Source organism: Hydra viridissima, unplaced genomic scaffold (genome assembly GCF_058129835.1).
Source record: "Hydra viridissima isolate aposymbiotic clone 2 unplaced genomic scaffold, HvirCarnegie_v1 scaffold_12, whole genome shotgun sequence".
Lineage (NCBI taxonomy): Eukaryota > Metazoa > Cnidaria > Hydrozoa > Anthoathecata > Hydridae > Hydra > Hydra viridissima.
The window spans coordinates 8,477,275-8,500,630 of record NW_028324311.1 but is presented as its reverse complement, the minus strand read 5'-3'; the positions used below and the strand labels follow the sequence as shown (position 1 = coordinate 8,500,630).

The 23,356-nt window shown below is 28.4% G+C and overlaps 1 protein-coding gene across 2 annotated transcripts; it reads left to right on the top strand.

The window, feature by feature from the left end:
- Positions 1-1,028: 1,028 nt before the first annotated feature.
- Positions 1,029-17,250, top strand: LOC145193888 (serine/threonine-protein phosphatase 4 regulatory subunit 1-like). 2 transcript variants are annotated; one of them, XM_090069887.1, is made up of 18 exons: positions 1,029-1,184; positions 3,684-3,795; positions 4,716-4,819; positions 5,114-5,253; positions 5,489-5,635; positions 5,756-5,860; positions 6,091-6,156; positions 7,108-7,158; positions 7,295-7,402; positions 7,509-7,678; positions 7,847-8,306; positions 8,894-9,079; positions 9,225-9,344; positions 9,597-9,739; positions 10,255-10,375; positions 10,473-10,585; positions 16,354-16,511; positions 16,592-17,250. In XM_090069887.1, the coding sequence occupies exons 1-18, from the start codon at positions 1,115-1,117 to the stop codon at positions 17,155-17,157; spliced, it is 2,940 nt and encodes a 979-aa protein (XP_089926013.1). In that variant the 5' UTR covers positions 1,029-1,114; the 3' UTR covers positions 17,158-17,250. The 2 variants fall into 2 exon arrangements, with proteins under 2 accessions (XP_089926013.1, XP_089926014.1); XM_090069888.1 differs by lacking the exons at positions 1,029-1,184; positions 3,684-3,795; positions 4,716-4,819; ... (2 more) ...; positions 5,756-5,860; positions 6,091-6,156 and adding an exon at positions 6,743-6,869.
- Positions 17,251-23,356: the final 6,106 nt, after the last annotated feature.

Genomic DNA, 23,356 nt, shown 5'->3' with positions numbered 1-23,356 from the left:
TAAATAATATTTTTCTGTTAAATTAAAACTTTTCATTATAGGTGGTTCAGAATGATGCCCGGGACTATTCGAAAACCTGTTTAATAAACTATTTTGAACTATTTTTAAATAAAATTTTTTACCATATAAACGAAATATTGTACATTTAATATTACTTAAATTCGACAAGAGAAAAAAATTCCTGTTTTATCAAGCTTTTTCGACATGATGCTTAAGGCATTTAATTTGAATAGATAGATCACAATCAGCAAATTTTTCGAGGTTTTGGAAACAACTGGGATTTTTAGGGTAATAATAGAATATTTTGGCAGGGTGTTTTAGGACAAAAAGAAGAAAATACAAAAAAGTCGTTCGATATTAATTTCTTAATTGTTATTTTTAGATGTTAAATAATTACATATTGAATTTAAAACAAAATTGTGAATTGCTTGTCTCAAAGAAATAACTTCAATTATGTTTACGTGTGTGTGGTAAAAGTGGAAATCAACAAATTCACAGTTCGAAAAAACTTCCTTCCACTGACATGAATGTTTATTGGCGGCCCTTCGGATGGTCTTTGTTATTGCAAAATGGTTGTTCGATGTTGCTATCTCTAATCATATTAGATTCTGTTAATGTAGTGAATGATTCTGTTGTTTATTTACATTAAATACCACCTTTTATAATAATTTTTCTTTAATTTAATAGAGGATGTTTTCGAATTGCCCACTTATTATCCAATTATTAGCCAGTTTCGTTTCGATCCACCCTGACCTGCTTAAGATATTAAATTGGTATTTATATATAGATATAAGTAAAAATGTATTTAGAAAGTATCTATTTCTACAGAAATAAATAATTATTAGTTACATAGAAGAAGTGTTTTAGCTTGTATGCAAGAGTAGTTATGTTGAATTGTATGCAAAGACTACTTTTCTTTTTAAATTATTGACGAATTTTATAAAATTTTTTAAAAGTTATTTTAAAAAACTAATTAAACTTCGTTAAGTAATAGCAGGATTTTTTTCTAAAAGATTAAAAACTAAGTCTAGTTTACTCTTGATCTTTTTTTTTTTCCAGGAATAAATTTTTATATCAGTATATATGCATATAATACTATAATTTTTGCTATTTCATGGCTGATATTAAATTGCTTCTTCAAAATTATGGCTCCGGAAATCAAGAAGATGAACAGGATGATGATGGTATGGTATCTCTGTCTTTTTCTTCTCAGTTATAAAGACACAAATATTAATATGATATGTTTTAGTGTTACCAGCATTAAATACTTTAAAATAAGAAAAGTAATTGAAAAAAATTTCCAAAGAAAAAATATTATTTTTTTAACAATCAAGTTACAAAAATGACATTTTCAAAACTGATATCAATATATTGGACAAAAGTATAAATATATTGTAAAAAAAACCCTTTAGCAGAATAACTATTGACTTAAAATGAAATATTATCTATTTAAATCTTTGTAATATTTATTAATGTAAGCCATATATTGATATTAGTATATAGTTTGGCAGCATTCATTTATTTAAGTAAATGTGTTTGTATAAGTAATTTTCAATATTTTTGTTTTTTGATTGAGTTTATGAAAGGCTTTGAATTGTATAACAGTACTAAAAGGTACTACAAATAAAAACTTATGTATAATTCATAAATTTATAGTATTTCTTATCATATTCTAACATGTAATTATTTCTATAAGTGAGGGTAAACAAATATTAGCAGCATTTGGATTTTTTTAGATATTCTAAAACACAACAATGGTTGGCCTCAAAAAATTTTCTTTGAAATTTTTTTTTTTAATTGCTATTTTGCTTCTTCTTTGTCAATCATAATCTAAGTTTAGTTTATGGTTTAGTGGTTTTAGTAAAGCATGATAGTGTTAAAAACATCAGCAAAGATCCTTGAATAAAATATCAAACAGTTAAAAGGAGTTTAACACATCAGAGATTAGACTCTCTGGTGGTGGAAGATCTAATGCTTGGGTGAAAGATTATGTTTTTCTTGCTGAGGTCAAGCTAGCATTCGAAGTTGTAAGTTACAATATTTAAATTTGCAAAAAATTGTAATGGTAGATCTAATTCCAATAGAATCAAGTATTAAAAAGAAAAATGCTGTTAATATTTAGTTTTTTAATCCTTTAAAACAAAATTCCATGATAAATAATTTATAAAATAGTTAATGCCATGTACTTAAGTTAATTTTTTTCAGTAAAAGATTAATTGCATAAAATAGAGTGGTGAATTTTTAAACAACAGAAAAATTAAACAAAGTTTGAGTGGAAGTAGTAGAATCAAAGAAAGTAAAAGAAGTAGAGTTGTTGGCAAAAACTTGAGATTGATAACTTCTACAGGGACTACTAAATACAAAGTTACATATTTCTGTATGCCTAACTTTGCAAGCTACTATTGATAAGATAAAATTAAGTTGCAAAAAAAATCATGAAAGTTTAGAGAAAAAAAAAAGAAAAAGTTAAGTGAATAGCTGAAATTGAATATGAAACAGAAGCAATTTGTTATTATCCACAAACTTCAATTAATTTTTTTTTTTTTTATTGTTGCTATGAAATCTTGGAAGATAAATTTTTTATCTATAATCACAGTTCTCAATCCTTATTAAATATTTTTAAACTGTTTTGGAGTGTGAAAATGAAGCAAAGTGTTTTTATTAGATTGAGTTTATTGATAATTACTTTTATGCATGTTCTGAGCTTGGTGTATCTTTTGTTAAATGTTTCTAAATCTAAATCTTGATTTTAAGTGTCAGCTACCGATTTGATTTAAAGAAAGAGAAAATTAATTGATACCGATAAGAAATTTCACAAAAGAAAAATGAATAAAATAAAATAAAAAAATAGAATTAAATTATGGTTTTGTTAGCAGAAATGGTAATTGAATATATTGCACTGCAGAAACAAATCATAGTTAAATGACTTTAATTAGGTAAATTTGGGTTTCTTTAGAGTTGAGAAAAATTTGTTGATATAAGTTTTAAGTGACCATAAAGAAAAAGTAGCTATTAAACTAACCTTTAAAAGTAGAGATGGCTAATCTTTGCTGCCAACTGTGCAAAGCCTGCAAAGTGATAACATGATAAAATAGCAAGAGCATGCAGTTTTAAAGTGGACTCCCAGTTCACTACAAAGAAAACTGCATGCCTTTGAATACCTAAATTTTATTAATAAAGGAATTCAATTTAATTTTATATTATTACTACTTAAGTTATGTGGAATATTTTAGGTGAAAACAGTAAATAATTGTTCAATAAGAAATTAATTACCATGAGTGATTATTGATTTCTGTCTTCACTAGTTGTAGTAATAGCTTGCCATTACTGGGAATGTTAATATTTTTGTGCTAATTAGAGTTGTTAGTTTGTTGTCCATTAGCATATGAACCAAAGTAACATACAATTTTCATGACCACAATATATGTATCTTTGCTATCATCAATTAATATGTGAAACATTAAAATAATTGAATAATATTTGTTACTAACTGATGCCAACTCAAAAAAAAATCTGAGCTGCCATTTGTTAGTTTACACCACTGTCAATGTTATTATGCCTGTTGGTTAATGTAAGAGTATTAGTTTTACAAATTTAATCTAAGTTAGATGAAAAACTCTAGTCATTTTTATCAAGTATTATTTTTGATGTTATGTATATTTATTACTTGGAAAATTATTTAGATTACAGCAGGTTTTATGAGACCTCTATGCTTGACCATTCAAATCCTGATGATCTGCTTACACCACTTGAAAAATTGCATAAGTATTGCTCAAGTGAAAATATTTTTACTCGGTCTGTATTTTATTTTATTTTAAGTTAAATATCAATATTCTTTTTTATGATTGATAAGAAAATCAAAATTCTAGATGATTAAAATTATCATTTACTATAATAATTATACTTTACAATTTATGCATTATACTGTAAATAGATTGATTCATATATATACCAACCTCCTGAATTTGAGTTTTTTTTAATTGAACTTGTGATGGAAAATATAGATCAGGGGTACCCAGAGTTACACTATTGATGATCCACCATAGAATTATTAGACATTATGTTAGTTTTTGAAAAAAATAAAAAACAATTTTAAAAACAGAAGATATTTATTAATTGCATAGTCATCTACTTCTAGCTAGAAAGGTAGGTATTGTTTTATCTTTGTGACTTGATAACCTTTTTTTTATCAACTGTTTGAGCACCCCTGAGGTAGATTTAAGTTTCTAGTGTTATAGATAAGATTTTTGATTTTTGACATTTGATGTGAAATATCAAACAGACCATTTAAAATTAGTAATAACATTTCAGCAATCTTAGTGATCCTATCCTTAAGACTCTTTTTTTTTTTTCTTCATGTAAATGAAACAACATAATATTTCTACTTGAGAAGGAAATTTTGATGATTGAAACTTCTCTTCTATTAAGGAGCCAAATTAATAATTGAAAAAAGATTATTTTTAAATTTTGTTTTTTATCTGTCAATTTAGTAAATATGTAACATTCTAAAAAATGAAAATGTTGGTAGTTATCTATAAAAGTGTACTGTAATCAATTTTTGTTTTATTTTTCAAATCAAAATATTCTATTTTAAATTAGTTTTATTATAACTTTATAAAGCTTTCCAAATTTTAACATACTTATAGTTTAATTATCAGATTTTTCTTCTAAACAAAGTATGAAAACTCAAGTTATAACTTTGGTAAAATTTTTAGGCAAATGGTTGCTCGTAGTATAGTTGAAACAGCTCAAGCTGTTACAACACAACAGGAATGTCTGGCGCTACTTGAAATTGTTACAAAACTTTCACAGGATGTTGGTAACAATAGTATTTGTAAATAAAAATTATTATTAGGTACAAATTTTAAGTTGAAAATGTTGAAAGTTATCTTAATATAAAGAAAATTCAATAACTAAGATATAAAAATAATCATTATTTTGGATTAACAATTTTAGATGGAAAAAAAATATAAGTCTATAAAAGTCAACACCTTGAAATAATATATTCTTAACTTTTTACTTTTATTTGGTAGTTTTTAGCTTTAAGTTGGGAATTTATGTTTTTCCTTTGTATAATTAATTTTAGTATCTTTGATGTTTTATATTATCTTAGAACCATCTGTTAGATGGCAATTAGTTGAGCAATTGCCACCATGTTGTATGCTTATGACAGACTTGAAACTAGTACCTGATGCAGTATCTGGTTATATACTCCCTGTTATGGTTGAGTACTTAACTGATACAAACAATCAGGTAATAATTTAGTTTACACATTTTTTTGAAATTCTTTTTGGATGGAATTTTAGAAACAACTCTTATTGCTTGAGTTTCACATTACATTTTTTGTATCTTCTTTTTTGAGAAAGTTTTTTTAGATATCTTGTAAATTCTTTTTTTATTCACTGTGACACCTGTTCCATTATGGTTAATTGTATCTTGTATATATTGTATATAAATGTATATATTTTTTTATACTTTATTATTTCAGGTTCGCAAGTTGAGTCAAAATGCTTTACTGCAATTGATGGATCAAGAATTACTACATCCTGATGATGCAGAATTCCAAATATGTCCAGTAATCATCAAACTTACTGAACCTGACAGTAGTGACGACTTTCGTACAGAAGCCATTACGGTGTTTACCAACTTTTTTAACAATTTTTATGGTTTTTATTGATTTTTCAAAGATTTTGTAATGCACTTTTTTTTTTTTCTCTTTCTCAGTAAAGCTCTAAATAATCATTTTCAATTTCAGTTGATGACAAAAATTGCTCACCTTCTTGGAGGTGCCACTACAGAAAGGATATTCTTAAAAAGATTTGGAGAACTATGCTCAGATTCACTTTTTCATGTTCGTAAGGTCTGTTTTCTGTTTAATAATTTATAAATTTCATTCATCCTTTTAGTTTTAGTATTCATATTTACCCTGCTTTGTATACTTCAAATAAAATTATTGATGTTGTTCTTAACTATTCTTTATATTGTGTATACAGTCTTAAAGTAACTGCATAGTATAACCTGATTTCATAACAATAGTCTTATGTTAAACATAAACAATTGGATTTTTATCAAGTTTAAATCTTTTTTTAGGTATGTGCATCAAATTTTGGAGATCTTTCTTGTGTTGTTGCACCTGAAACTACAGAAAATAAACTGGTATGTTTTCTTTCCTGGTGATTTCCTTAGATAATGAACAGTTGAAAATAATAGATTTTTTTTTATCAACTTTAAAGTTTTTACTTGAGCTTGTATTCAACTTAAGGAAAAAATTTCATATAATGTAGATCTCTGTGAACTTGTTAAAAATTGTACAACCAGGTTCTTACATTAAACTCTTGTTAATGTTTGCATACAACATGAATACCCCCAAGTTAATGATTTTGATCTTATTATTCAAATTGACTGCCAAGTTATTTAGCTATGCAAACAATTGTTTTAAGTAAAAGTTTAATTAATTGATTGCTTTAATTTTAAAAGTTTTGATGTTTTGCTTCTTAAATGAAACAGCAACTTTATTACACTTTCCTGTTTAGTTTGGCTGCTGGTAAATTGCTTGTACATACAATTGTTTTAATTAAAAAATTTATATACAAAAATAAATATTGTTTAAACATACTTTTTTACCATCCTAAAATCACAATAATATAAGGTTTATTTAATAGAAATAAATTTTTGTTAGTGGTTTTTTGATAAAGTTTATGCTTAATGGCTCAGTGGTATAAGTGCTCACTTTAGATGTGAGAGTTCATGGGATTGATCCCTACCCACATTCTTGATCTTACTCATAAAAGGTTGATACACTTGCTGTACATGTTGCACAATAAAGGGTGAAGAGAGAGTTGTGATCAAAACATATCAACAAGATAAATGTAAGACCTTGCAGTTCAAGTGATCTTTTAAGGGCTTGCTAGGCATGAAGTTTGATATAAAGAATAAATATATGTTAGAATTAAGTTCCTAATTGAAATTAAGAGAAAGATGAAATTGGAATTTTCAGTAGCTTGTTATTACTCAAACTAGCATTAACTGCTTTTCAGCTTTTCTTATAATTTCTTCATATTATGCAAAATGTTTTTGCAGTGGGTATTTTTTCTTTTTTTCTTTTAGTTACCATTATTTTCAAGATTATGTGAGGATGGGGTTTGGGGAGTAAGAAAGGTGAATAATATTCCTTTTCATTTAAGGCTCTTTGTTTAAATCTTATATTTAATGAATCTAAATATATAATATGTAATCTAAATATATTTTAATGTTTATTTAACTTTTTATTTCTTTTTTTTTTTTTTCCAACCAGGCTTGTGCTGAAACATTTATGGCAGTTTCAGGTGCTTGCTCTCGCCATGTTAAATATAAAATACTATCACCACTTTTTGTTGGCCTTCTCTGTGATAAATCTCGTTGGGTAGGTTATAATAATAAAAAAAATAGTTCTGTTTATTTAAACACTATGCAATCATTTATTAATTATTTTCAAATCACTATTTAAGTAAAATGATGTTATCTGTTAGGTACAAATGGCAGCTTATCAAGCTCTAGGTCAGTTTATTGCTACATTTGCTGAACCTGGGAGAACTGGTTTTGATGTGAACGAAGAGGGTCTCTTGTATCATTGCGAAGTACAAGAGTGTGAAACTGCTTCGCTTTTAGAAGCAGGTTTATTGCAGTCTGAAACATCTAGGTTTTACCTTTATTTTATTTTATTATTTTTTTTTTAAAAAAAAAAAAAAGATCAGCATTATTATGTTTCTACCTTTTCAAAAAAATCTATTGCAATAAAAGTATTTTACTGAGTTATGTTATAGTTTAAAATTGATATATAATACCAGTTAATAATTTTTTTATATAGTATGACAAAAGAAAATGTTGAAACTCAAAATATTGTGCAAGATATCATTGATCAACAGAATGCTTTTAATAGCTTTGAGTTTTGGAGAACTCCTTTACCTGATATTAGTTTAAATGAATTTTTAGCATGCGATTTTCAAATCAACCAAGATTCATCATTAATAGCAGATTACTCATCAGAAAGTTCTGCAGAATATTTAAAAGCTTATGTAATAATTGATTCAAAAACAAAGCAAAGGGATAATGGTAGCACTAATGATAATACCATAGAACATTTAACAAAAGATACACCAAGATGTATTCCATCTAATGATTCAATCGATAAGACAGACACAATTGACTCTAATCATTCTATTGATAATGATTACTTAAAGATTTTTGAAGGGAATTCAGATGATGATGATGTTTCAGATAATTCAGTTCACAATTTATCTGCAAATATAGAGCATATAAAAAAACAGGTATGAATATGTAAATTTAAAAACAAGTATATGTATATTTAAACAGGTACATATTTATTAAAAACAGGTATATATATATAAACAAATATAGAGCATATAAAAAAACAGGTATGAATATGTAAATTTAAAAACAAGTATATGTATATTTAAACAGGTACATATTTATTAAAAACAGGTATATATATATATATATATATATATATATATATATATATATATATATATATATATATATATATATATATATATATATATATATTCTAGCCTTATTAAAGGACATTATCATTGGATTGCTTTCAAATTTTCTTTTAACTTTTGCTTTTACAGTACCAAAGCTTTCATTAAATTCAACATAAATAGCAATAGTTTTAGCATTCTTTTCTTTTTAAAATCACTTAATATACTATTGACTTTTTAAGAATATTTTCTCAAAAAGTTTAGTATATATTTTATTATTTACTTTTTTAAAGTTAAATTATTGCTATGAAGTAGTTTTTGTTATTAACTTTTGCTACATTTCAGTAGGTATACAGTGCATAATTTTATTGCTAAATTCATACCAAGTTGTAAATATTATTTATTTAAAGAATATTGTTCCACCTGCCCTCCTTGAACATTACATTTCAATGACAGAACCTAGTAAGGCACAGACTATAGATGGTGAATTATCAAGACATTGTGCTTTCACATTACCTGGTGTAGTTCTAGCTCTTGGACGTGAAAACTGGAATTGTTTAAAAGATATTTATAACCTTCTTTCAAGTGACATGCAGGTAATTTAATGTTTTGATATATTAATGTTATAAAGAAGCTTTTGCAAAAGTATTAAGTGAAATTTTTTTCATGACAATATAGTGCTAGTTGTTGAATCAATTAGTTTGACATTTTGAAATAAGATTTTTGTGTTACTCTTAACAGTGGAAGGTTCGACGCACTTTGGCTTTTTCATTGCATGATCTTGCTCTAATCCTTGGACAGGAAATAAGTGTTAGTGACCTTGTGCCAGTATTTAATGGCTTCCTTAAAGATCTTGATGAGGTAATTAAGTTATAGGTTTATGAAATATGCTATCATCATCATCATCATCATCATCATCATCATCATCATCATCATCATCATCATCATCATCATCATCATCATCATCATTGTCATCAATCAATTAAGAATCATGAGTTGTTAGAGGAAGAAAATTTGTATAGGTTTCTCAAGAGTTTTTTATTTTTGTAAAAAAAGTTCAGTTTTTTCTTAGGTGAATGAAGAGAATAATATTTAAAGTTTTTTGGATATTAGGTTCGAGTTGGTGTGTTAAAGCATCTTTGTAACTTTATTCAAGTTTTGCCATCTTCCTTGCAAAAAGACTACTTACATATATTTAGTGAATTTCTAAACACTGACAACTCCAGAAACTGGAGGTTTAGAATGGATCTTGCACAGTAAGTGTTGCAGTTATAAATCCCAGAATATAAAATCATAATGTAAGCTAAATGCATTAGTAATTAACTATGCATTAGTGGTTGACCAGTTTCAAATTTATATACATTTATTAAGCAGACTTTTTTAACATTACTTTCATTTGTTGCATTTTACTCTTGCAATGTTGTTTCACTTTTGAGAAAAAAAGATAGAAAGATACAAAAATCCTTATTGACACATAAAAGTGTTTTCTTCTTAATAGTTTTTTGAAATTATATTTTAATTATATTTTAAAGATATATTATTATTAGAATACTCAGGTTGAAGGGAGTTTTAGAAAAAGTAATGAAAATCTTATCTTAAATAATTTAATACTAAATCTATTTTTCAATAAAGAAAAGCGCCTGGTCAATTACTGAAAAGTTTACCTTTTTAAAATGCTTTTTTTTTTTTTTTTTTTTTTTTTTTTTTTTTTTTTTTTTTTTTACAGTTTTTGTTCTAAAAAAATTTTTTACTCATATTACTGCTTTTTTAGACAATTAATGGGCCTTTTAAGTTTATATTCTGAAGCAGAGTTAGGAGAATTTATTTGTCCAGTTGCATTAGCTTTGGCTGCTGATAAAGTGGCTGAAGTCAGAGAGAACGCATATGAACTGGTATGACTCCTTCCTTGAATTAAATATTTTAAAAAAGATTTTTTTTTTACTAATTTTTTAATTAATATTTTTACTTCCTGGTTATCTACATTTTTAGTTGTGCATGCTAATAAAACGTTTGTCAGCAGTAGATAATCAGTTTTTGCACAAGTTTACATTGAATATCAAGGATCTGGGCCTAAAAACCCAACACTGGGTGAAAAGAAAATCGTGAGTTGTCGATAAATCTCTTGTAATCTAGAACTTCTTTTTTGTTACTAAGCTAATAAGAAAAAAAACTTCTTTTTATTAGTTTGATAACATTTGTTTTTATTTATATTAGTATATTTTTTAAAATAAACACTGTTTAGTCACATTCTATGTATAATTCATTTCAAAAGACTATAAATATGCTTTAGCACTTGTAGTATCGTAGCATGATAATGTATGATGGTTAGTCACAAGATACTCGAGGTATATGAGTTCAATAAGTGGGCAAATAAAGTAATATTGCCCATTAAATGCCCGTCCAACTAACATTTATACAAGTACTTGTGTATGCCCATACAATTTTATGGGCATATAAAAAAGTTCTACTCTTAAAAAGCCCATTCCTTCTACCCCCAATACCTTTAGGATGCCTGTTAAAAGATTACATAAAATGAGAAGATATTTATGTTGTTATTCAAGTTAAATATGCTTATACTCATAAACAGACACACATTTATACACAAACATACAATTATTTTATCAGAATTGGTGAATGGGTGAATGAGCCTAAAGTAGTTGAATAAATCAATATAAGAGCTGAACTCAATTTACAGTCATTATGGGGAGGGTACTTCTAAATTCAGAACTTCATAATTTTATTAAAAATGGAGAGTTTTTGACAGTGCAGGGCAAGGGGGGGAGAAGAGAACAGTCTCAAATAGAAGTTCTGCCACCGCTTGAGATCACAAAGTTCTTTTGAAACTTTGTTAAACAGAAAAAGTTCACTCTGAGGTTTCATCAAACTTTAAACCTCAAATCTTTTTTAACAGGCATATACAAGTATAATTAAAATGCACTTAAAATCTATCAAGCAGATATGGGCAAGTTACACATTGTACAGGCAATGTCTGTACCTACTTGTGTATAAGTAGGTATAGGAAATGCTTGTACGATAAATTTTGTTGTATGGGCATTAATACTTGACCTGTATCTGTTAACATCAACTATCCTATGACTAATGATGATCTTAATTTTATCTTGATAGGTTAAGCTTAGGCTGCTTTTTTTTACAACATAAATTCTGACAGATGATAAAGGCTATGAGTAAGGACCAAAAAACAAACCTGAGGTACCCAAGGGTACCTGTAGACAGACAATTTTAATAAGTTTAGGTACCCAATACCCTAACCTTCAGGTCGGGTATTATTCAAAGTACTACCTGTAGAAATACCCAAAAATTGGTTAATAAAATACCCAATTTATTTACGCGATCATTTGACCAAAATTTTTGTATGATTGGGTATTTTCATTATTTTATTTGTATTGCATTTTTTAAAATTTTATTTTAACTCTTTTAATATCACTTTTGTTTCTATTTAATAGTTCCAACTATTACATGTTAGTATTAATTTTTAGTTAAAAATTAATACTTACATGGAATAGGTGGAATTAATACTCAATTCTCAAACATTTTTTTTTAAACAGTGCTATCACCTCTTAAGTATAAAAGTAAGTAAAAGTTTTTTTTAAATTCATTTCATTAATTTTTTATTTCATTAACTTTTTATTTAATGCGCTACCCGCTTTGTTACCCAATCATCGGAATTACCTGTATTTCAAAACTACTTGCTAGTCGGGTAATAAAATCAGATATCTCATGGATTTTCCATAACATTTCTTTAAAATATGTAAAATAGTTTTATATTCTTTAATTTATGACTATTTTAAGGTCTTTTCTTTATTCATTTAATTATTACTATTTTAAGGCCTTTTCTATAAAATTATATATATATATATAAATTTTATTTTAATATTTTTATTTATGCCTATTTTAAGGCCAGTTTTTTATGGCTATTTTTAAGGCCTTTTCTATAAAATTATATGTATATTTGTATATAATATTTTTACATTTTTATTTATACCTATTTTAAGGGCAGTTTTTATTTATTTATGACTAATTTATAATATAAAGAAGCCTTAAATTTTTTTTTTATGTTAAGACCTTTTCTTTTTTTTACTAGTTGGGTAGTTAAATCAGGTAGTATGCTTTAATACGCTATCCGATTTTGTTACCTGATCATCAGAACTACCTGAAATACAGCTGTACCCACTAATCGGGAGATTTTTTTAAAAAATTTGGGTAATGTGTATTTCTTTCTTTTCTTTATGTATACAGATCTTTCTTTTCATTTCAGATGACCAAAGCATCAAGCATATGGGAATTTTTTACTAAGGCCAATGATGACAAAGCCACCTGCAATGAGTGTCATAAAAAATTCACAGCAAAGCAGGGATGTACAAGTGTTTTGCGCAAACAACTCAAAGGCAAACATGCAGATCTGTTCACAGAGTTGAAAAGAAAGGATGCAAACAAAATGAGGGCTGATGACACTTTTGAAGTTGATTCTGATGATTCTAAATTGCAATCACTAACTTAACCATCTGAACCACAACACCACCCACCAAAAAGCCAAGAGAAGAACTGGAAAAGAGGAAGGCCCAGACCAAGAAGGAAGGTCTGGCATGAGGATAATATTCATCAAGTAAAACTGATCACAGATATCACTAGGTGGTTGGTAGAAGAGATGAAACCATTTTCAGTAGTGGAGGCTAAAGTATTCATTTGTATGCTCAAAAGTGCTACCTTAGGCTAATGCAATGAGATTTCAACACATACACTGTGTTGCAAAGCAATTCCAAAAATCTATAATTTTATGAAAAAAAACAATTATTGACTTATTAATTGTAGAAAAAGATGGATTTGAACAAGTTGCCTTAACTAAAAAAGATGGATTTGAAGGAATTGCTTAATTTAAAAAATTCTTACATAAGCATGACAGGGTACTACCTAGATAAAAATTTCCACCTAAGAAAATTCCTTTTCACAATAAGTATTTTCCAGAGGACCATATGGCAAATAACATCAGTATCAAGATAATAGATATGGTTTACAAAATAGAGTTGAATCCGAAAACAGTGAGATGGATCACCATTGTCACAGATGGCGCCACAGACAATCAAAAGGAAGTAAAAATAAATAGTGGCATTGACACCAATACGTGGTGTGTTGACCACAAGATCCACTTGATTGTCATGGGTTTACTAGCTGCAAAAAGCAAGGAAAAGAAAATGTACATATGTCAACAAAGGAAGCAACTTCACAAAAATATGACAAGTTTGGTAAACTGTTTTAACAGCTCAATGTTTGTTGTTTGATCATCCACATGGTTTTACCCATGTTTGTTACAATAAAGTTAGGACTTGAGACAACTCAAAAGTTGATGAAGGATCCCTTAATCCAAGAAGTGACTAACTACTTTTTGCTGGAGATTGATAGAAGATTCCTACATTGTGGAATATTCTTCGATACTCAAACAAAAGGAGCAATGACAGAAAGACTGGACTGTTTTAACCTTGAGAGCAACACCCTTATGAACACACTGAAGGACCTTGTTGACAGAGACTTCACACTGCAACCCATCCATCTTAATCCTCATTTCAAAACATAGAGGCTGCGAACTTTTTGGATGCCGACAGTTTATGGCTACTTTGTTGGACAACCATCACACAAACGTATGTAGCAACATATACAAACGAAGGAGGAAAATCAGCTGCAAAAGAAAACCTAATAAAGAAGGTACACATATACCTTGGTGATGCACCAACAGAAAAAACTGGACACTTTAGACTTTTGAAGAGTCAATGCAGGCAAATACCCTATGCTTGCAAGGCTTGCTAGGCAGGTTCTGGCTATCCCAGCCTTATCTGCCATTTCTGAAAGAGTATTTTAAGTCCAGGGAACATTTGCACTGTAAGGAGAACATATTTAAGTGTTAGCAAAATGGGGCAGCTAGTGCCCATGAAAGAGAACAGTAAATTACTGGATGAATTTTCAGATTTAAAATGGCCAGGCTACTTCTAATTTTGCTAATGCTGAAATTTGAACTCTTTCAGTGCAAATATTCATATTTCATTTTTTTTTTTTTTTTTTTTTTTGTCATTTGTAGTTGAATTAGTAAATTGAATTGTCTCGAGTATTTTTTCTTCTTCGGGTACTTCTACGGGTATTCTCTGAGTATCAAGTATCGGGAATAAAAAACAAATGGGTATTACCCGATTTAAAAAATATCGTATATTTTATAACGGGTAATCACCCAATATACAGTACTGTGAATAAGTTTTAGCCCACTTATTAAAACTCTTTTTTTTTAACAGATTTTGAATAATAGCTTCCGATTATTTTTTTAATTTAAAATAATGTCTAACTTCAAACAATACTAAACACTATTAACATACAAAAGCAATATTTATCAAAATTTTACATAGATTTTTGTATTTAGATACCTAACGTGTTTATTTTTATTGTATGCTGATTTGAACCCAAAAAAAACATGACATAAAATACTTTAAAAATGTGTCTCTCCAAAATCGTAAAAACACCTCCAGTGAACTAGCCCAAGACATTCAGGCTGCGACTGGGGCAAATGTTTCCTCATCTTGCATTCGACGACATTTGCTAAAAGCTGGGTAAAGAGGGTGTGTTGCAGTTCGAAAGCCTTTACTACGTCGTGGCAATAAAGAAAAAAGACTTAAATATGCAAAACAACATAATAATTGGACCCAAGAAATGTTAAACCGTGTACTATACACAGATGAATCAAAATTTGAATTGTTCGGTAGCAGAAGACGACAGTATGTAAGAAGAAGGGTAGGAGAGCCTAATTGCCCTGATTGTCTACATCCAACAATTAAGCATATGGGAGGTTCTGTTTTAGTTTGGGGTTATATTTCATCATCTGAAGTAGGTGATTTAATCAGATTTGATGGCAAACTGACAGGAGAACAATATAAAGAAATTTTAAGACATCATGCAATACCATCTGGAATGAGACTAATTGGTAATAATTTCATTCTACAGCAATACAATGATCCCAAAAATTGTTCCCGAGTGGCCAAAAATTATTTACAGGACATGTGTGAGGAGGGAGTTCTCGAAGTAATGAACTGGCCTCCTCAAAGTCCAGATTTGAACATTATTGAACATGTTTGGGATTTTTTGGATAAAAAAAAGGCTGAATATAACCCCAAAAATGTCGAAGAATGTTTTCGAATATTAAAAAGAGAGTGGGACAATTTTCCACAAAATTTCATTAGAAATTTATATGAATCAATTCCCAGGAAATTCGCTTCTGTGATCAACGCAAAAGGCGGACATACAAAGTATTAATTGTTCTTTCTTTTTGTATCATATTTTATCAAATTATTTCTAGATATTTTTGTTTATAATATATGTGTCTATAGACCTGATTATTTTTTACTTCATAAGTCCTTTATATTTTTACGATAAAATCAAAATTAATAATAAACTTATGGTGGGTTAAAACCTATTCACAGTAACTACCCGAGTCCGAGTTCAGGTCTCCGGTCCCTAGTCATGAGAATAAATTGCAAGTAAGAAGCGAAATTAGTTTCAAAAATCAAATAAAAGTGGCAATAGTCGTTTTCATGACTCATTACAAATATTGGTATTGTTGTGATATGCAGAGACAAACTAGAAAACCTGTTATTTTTTTAAGACTGAACGTTTATACCGAACGTCCTATTTCAACAGTGCCCATTTGCTGTGGCTTTTAATTTCAAGTTTATGATTCACCAGACTTAAAAAAGAACAAAACTTTACAGAGTAAATGCTTTAGAAGAGATTTCAGAAATTTAGTACACTTTTTTTTTTTTTTTTTTTTTTTTATTATTATTATTATTATTATAAATAAAAGATTTATTTTTTCCAGATGTTCACAGATTTATCTAAGTTTTCTGCGAAACTGCTGCTATGATCTAGTAAATTTCACTAAAGATTTTCTTCCTAATTTACTACAGTTGTGTGGTGATAGCGTTCCAAATGTCCGTCTCGTTGCTTCGAAAGCTCTACTAGCCTATCAAAGTACCAGTAGGCTGATTTATAAGATTTTTTAAATAATTTTTTTTTATGGATTTACTGCTGGTTACGCTCTTTTTCGTCTTTTTTAGTATACTTTCAAAGTCTGACGGAGGATGACAATGTCAGAAATATTGTTGAATGCACCCTTGAAGCACTATCAAAAGATGTAGATAGAGATGTAAGGTACTTTTCTAAAGGAATGGCTTTTCAACCTAACGAAACAATCAAATTAGAACAATCCTTCAATAAATATTCACTTAATGATGGTGACGAGGATTTCATGATAGGGTCTTTTGATGGAGATCAACCCAGTGACAATTTATCACAAACGGACAGTAAATATTTGAAACAAACACTCTTTGACCATAACAAAATTAATCCACTTCAAACAAGTGATCCCACAAACCCTTTAAATCAAGTCAAAGACAATATTGCAGTTCACGAATATTACGTGGGTCTTGAAAATGATATTCAATCGTTAAAGACTGTTGAGATGTCAACAAGAGTTGAAATTAGTCATCAAAAGTGTGAAAATGATGAACTAAAATCTATTTATCATAGAGATAGTGCAGAAGGTAACGAATTGGACCAAGAGAGTTTCCTGACTAGTCTAAATGACAATATATGTATATTAGATCCAGATATTAAAAGCTGATCATTTTTTGCACATAACATGTTTTTATTGTTTCATACTTCGTACTAGAATTGTATTTTAACATTTTTATGCTCTAAATATAATACTCCGTTACTTAAAGTTTCTTCATTAAAAAAACCGCTTATCGTTTTTTCTTGAGAAGATGTAATTGGTGCTACAGGTTGAGGAGCCAACAAAAAAAACTGTAATTTGTTGTTAGCTGTCGTACAGTATATTTGCTTGTATTAACTAATATTTATTCTTATATATTATTTAAAGTAAGCATTTATGAATTGCTAGTTAACCCTTTCGAGAAGGTTTTTTTCAAAAAAGTATGAATATGTTTTTTTTGTGTTTTTATAATTTTGTTAGTCAATAGTACCTAATCTATTGGAAAAGTGCAAATAAAACATCAAAGGGTTGGCGGGGGGGGGGGGTACATATATGTACCAGCAGTCTTCTGTGGTGGTTCATATGTGTACCATCAGCACCATACAAATATTGTTCTTGAAAAAAAGTTGAATTCTTTATTGTTAGATAATAGAGTATTTTTGCTCAATAAATATTGTATATTTTGAGCATAACATAACTAATTGACATAAACATACATGCACACTACAAAATATTTTATGTATGATAGGCTGCAAAATATTTTGAACATAATGGAAGGTCATATTCCAGACAAGTTGTTTTTGTCCGTTTTTGTGTTTGGTTTTCCGCACATCTTCTACATCTACGTCTTGGTGTTCCTTCCACAGGAAGTTGTGGAGATACATTTTTCAGTCATAGTTTTTTCATAGATGGTCTCCCTCTCTACAATGAACGTTGTACAACTAGTTTTTCTTCCCTTATCTATTATTTCCTCCGCCAGGCGAACCAAAAACTGCTACAAAGGAGTTTCGTTCTTTGTGGCCTCCTTATGTTTTATTCAAGCATTTACAAGGGACATAAATAAGCGATGAAACACTTTCTTCCATCATTTATTCGATTTACTATCCAGTTCATATAGTCCTATCATTTGGTCCGCTAAATCCACCCTTCCCCCCATTTTTCGATGAAATGCAATCATCTCTGGGCAAGAAACAACATTTTGAGCAGTCTTATTTTCTATTTTTGTTGCACGTTCCTAAAGCATCATCAATAAATAAAAATATATGCATTTCAAGCGAATTTTGCTCAGAAAAGGCGTCTTGATCAGCTATATAATTTAGTCGTACATAAATGTACCACTAAATTATATACCTAGAGTCTCGAAAGGGTTAACCGAATAAAATTTTACTCATTCGGAAAGCTTTTTTTCATGGTAAATTAATTTTACTAGTTTTTAACGTAAGAAAATAATGTAAAAAATCCCCTTTTATATGTGTAAAAATTTAGAACAATGTTGTTATAATTAAAGTGGTCAACTTCAGTTCAAATAAATTTGTTTAATAAAGAATTTATATCATTAAATTTACTCTATATTGTAATTTAGCTAAAATTATCAATTTAAAAAAAACAAAAAAAAACACCTTATTTAGGATGTTTTTTTAGGAAAAATTTTTTTTAGCGCTTTTAAACATTTTTGCTAATTTATATACATTAGGTACCAAAGCAAATTAACTATTTTGTTTATTGTTCAAAAATTATAATAATTGCCTTATTATTAAGATGCCCAAAGTATAAATTTATAAAAAGCAAAAATTTACTATTCTGCTACCAGACCTCCTCCAGCTACCTTTTCTGCAACTGGACCCTCTGCTACCAAGACCCTCTTCAAATGTATTTAAAACAAACTGGGAAGAGAAAGAACTAGCCAATCTGGATATTATATTTACTTATTAAAATTATTGTAAAGCAGAAAGAAAAGTCATTTAAAATGCTTCAGGTACATAAAAAGGGCCAGTTTCTTCTGCTTCTTTATCCAAGAATCTTTTTTTTAATTTCTTTTAGCTTATGCTTTTGTTGATGGGTTTCTGATTTTCTGATTTGTTTTCAATATGTGTGATACATTATAAGACTTTTTTGCATTTATCATTACCCCCCCCCCCCCCCTCTTATTTATTTCTAAAATTTCGGGCAAATTATATCTGAGCATAAATATCGTTCCAAACACTTCTTACCTAAATATCCTTTAGACATTTTTTCCAAATAACAGTATTCAGATTTTTATCGTTGTTCTGTGTTTGACTATCGAGACATATGCTGTTCTGAATTTGACTGCATTTTGATTAGGGCCGACGATGCATCGTACATCGAACATACATCGAACCTATACATCGCACAGTGACTCAAAACAGCAAAAAAATGGTAATAAACCCCTCACAACTTTTCTATAAATTAAGTGCCCTTTTTTAAATAATATTAAATTGCAATAATTTTTTATTTCAAAAGTATAAATAATTGTTTCATAAAACTTTTGTTTTGTATTTTATAGTTAAAAGAAGTAAAAAAATTTGATATTATTTTCAAAGAAATCTGAAAAATGTGAGATTTTTATTTTTAATTTAAATAAAAGTGTATATATTTTTTAAAGATAATCTTTTGGCTCTATATATTTCAAATTTACTCAAAAGAAAAAAAAAGTCTGATTTTTTTGTTTAAATTTAAAGACTTTTCTAAAAAAAAGGTTGCAAGAAATTGTATTTTTTCTGTTTATATATCAGCTAAAAAAATGTTCCACCGAGTTCCAAAAATATATACATTTTTTCTAGTTAATTAACATTTCTACTTTAAAATTATAAAGGGATTACTGCGGTCTCCTGCGGTATTGGAAGTTATTAAAGAAATAAAAATGTTGATAAACACTTAAAAACCTCGTTTTCCGCCATTTTTAAAAGTATTTATTTGATAAGTACAACATGTTTGAAAAAGCTTAACTGAACAACTTTAGTATTTCCTGTAATATAAAGTTAACTTAGTAATATAGTGTTATTACAGGATGTAACAATGTGACAATTGTTAAAGCCATTACAAAATAAAATTTTAAACAGTGTAAAGTAAAAAAATACATAATGTAATTTAAAATGTTTCTGATTTATTAGTTTTATTATATTGATGGTTCTTAAAAACAATAACAATGAAAAGATTAGATCTTATCCCAAAGATGATGCGTGAACTAGGAGTGGATAAATTAAGATTATGGAAGGATTTACTTAATGAAATAAAAAATACTGAAGAAGTTCGCAAAGAAAACTTAAATAAAGTAAACTATGATACATTTATACAAAAAGAAAATCGTTGGCTTCAAAGAAATCTTATGAACAATAAAAATAGTCATTTTGGTTCTGGAAGGCCCCATAAGCAATTGAGTGTTCTTGGAGAGCAAAGCAAAAGAAAAAAAAATTAAAAGAACTAGCCACTAAACATCATGAAGCTCTATTTTTAGCTTCTGCAAAAAGTGCAAATGCTGCTGGAGAAAAAAAAAAAAGCTTCTTTTTTAAAAAACAATATGTCTGATGTTTTAGAGATAGAAAAAGTTGATAAAACTTTGGATAAAACCTTTCCCATCATTATGAGTGTAGAGGAAGCTCTTGCATTAAAAATGAACACTGATCTCAGCGATAAACAATATCAAATGATCAGAAACTCAGCTCTTGTTCACAATGTACATATTTATCCTACCTTGCACGATATTTTGGTGGAAAAATTGAAATGTTATCCTGAGAATATACATTTTTCTGAAATTTCTGCAAAGTGTACTCTTCAAAGCATGTTAGATCACACTGTGAGTAGAATAACTGAAATGATTGATATGCCTAATTGTGGTCAAGGTAACGAAATATTTGGAGTTTTATATGGAAAGATTGGTTTTGATGGAGCATCAAGCCAAAGTGTTTATAAACAGAAATACTTTGAGACAAGCATCACAAGTATAGAACTTAAGAGTGAAGAAAATCTTTTTAGTACAGCTTTTGTGCCTTTATTGCTCAAAGTAAAAGATGGCGAAATTTGGAAAAATGCAAATCCTTCAAGTTGTCACTTTTGTAGACCTCTTCATCTACAATATAAAAAAGAGAGTCCAATTTTATCCAGAGAAGAAGAATCAGATCTAAAAAATCAAATAAATACCTTAAAGACGTTTTGCAAAGTTTTTGATATTGCAGGAAGAAAGGTGACCTTTAATATCAGCTATAGAGTTGATCTTACAATGTTTGATAATAAAGTAGTTAATGCACTTACAGAGACAAAATCCACTCAATCCTGCAATGTTTGCAATGCTAAACCCAACAAAATGAACAATATTGGTTTATTAAAAGCAAAAACTGAGAATGAGTCAGCCTTGGGGCTTGGAATTTCAGCTTTGCATTGCTGGATAAAATGCTTGGAATTTATTCTTCATTTGAGTTATAAAATTGAAATTAAAAAGTATAAGCCAAAAACAATTGAGGAAAAATTATCTGTAGACTTAAAAAAAAAACAGATTCAGGTACTCTTCAGAGAACGGTTAAGCTTATATGTTGACATGCCTAAAACTGGGTCTGGAAATACCAATGACGGCAATACTGCCAGAAGAGCATTTAAAAATAGTAAAGCTCTTTCTGAAATTACTAAAGTTGATTGTGATATAATTGAAAGATTGCATAATATTCTCATAACCATATCTTGTGCATATTCTATTAACATCAATGAATTAGATTTATACTGCACTGAAACAGCTAAACGTATAGTGAGTTTGTACAACTGGTATGTTATGCCTCCCACTGTACATAAACTGCTGCTTCATAGTTCTTCCATATCACATAAATTACCTTTGCCAGTCGGGGTATATTCGGAAGATGCACTGGAGAGTTTAAATAAACAGATAAGAAATTCTAGACTTAAGCACACGGCAAAAATTTCAAGGTTAAACACAATGATGAATCAGATGCACTACCTTCTAGTAAGATCAGATCCAAAAGTATCAAGCATATCTTTTAGAAAACATAAGAGCTATCGAGGAAAACCGTTACCAGATGAAGTTATTAAATTAATTGTAATGTAAATAATAAAATGAATGTAATAAATACAGTTTTTTTTTCTCTATGTATCAACCTCCTTTAAAAACCATTTTTATAAAAATATCAAGTAGAGTAATATATCAAGATAATGTGTTTGTCTTGAAGATTCTAAAAATTGGAAAAAAAAATTTTTGTACGCGTATAGTCACCTTAAACGCGCGTATACGCGCATAAGCGCGCGTTATACGCGTCGAAGCTACGCATAAAAAAAAATTTATTAATAAATTTGAAATCTTTGACCCAAAAATTATTATTTTGATATATAACATTATTGATTTACAATTTATGTCAAATTTTATTTAATTTTTACCGTTTTTTGATCGTTCTGAGTCACTGTGCATCGCACTTCGAAACTAACCGTTGTTATAGATTTATTGTTTCTATGTACGATGTACATCGAAACAATAAATCGTACATTGTAAAAAAAATTTAAAGTTCTCAACTATTTTATGATGATTTAAAGTTATAATTTTTATGATTGCTTTTGTAGACAATTTTATTGTTTTAGGATAGTTGTTTAGTTGTTTGGGTTCAAATTTTGAATGATTGATATTAAAGAAATGAAATCTATTTATATTGATTGGTTTAATAACCATTTTTAATACAGCATTATTAATTAAAATGAAATTAAACCATTTTTTTTTACATTTAATAACATTCAATTAAATTTTATTTAATATATTGGAATGTAATTTAATGGAAGTGTTTTAAGTTAAAACCTGAAGAAAGTAATGAAAATATATTAATATATAGATATAAAATACTGTAAAATAATAGATGATACGATTTACGATGTAAGCCTTATACGATGCATTTTCGATATACAATGTACATCGTACATCGAAGCATGCATAGCATATCGTACATAGAACCTGTACATCGTAAACGATGTATCGTACATCGCCCTTTTTTGGCGATTTGTCGGCCCCTAATTTTGATGAAAAAGATCTTGGAATATTGGTATCAGAAATTTGCAAGTTGATAATGGAGGCTCTCTTTATTTTGAGTTAGATAAATTAGTTAACTAATCCAACTTTCATAGACGCTTATTTTTGATCTTGGGCAGAATTGGTGACAGATGGTTTTTTTCTTTAATCTCACAATTGTAGAAAAAGACAACCCACACTTATTTCTGCATTTTGTAAAAACTCTCAATATTTTCCCAGTTGACCATCCTACTATAGTGTTGAAATTGATTGTTTTATCTGACAGTTAACCTTGGTCACATTAACATATGTGCC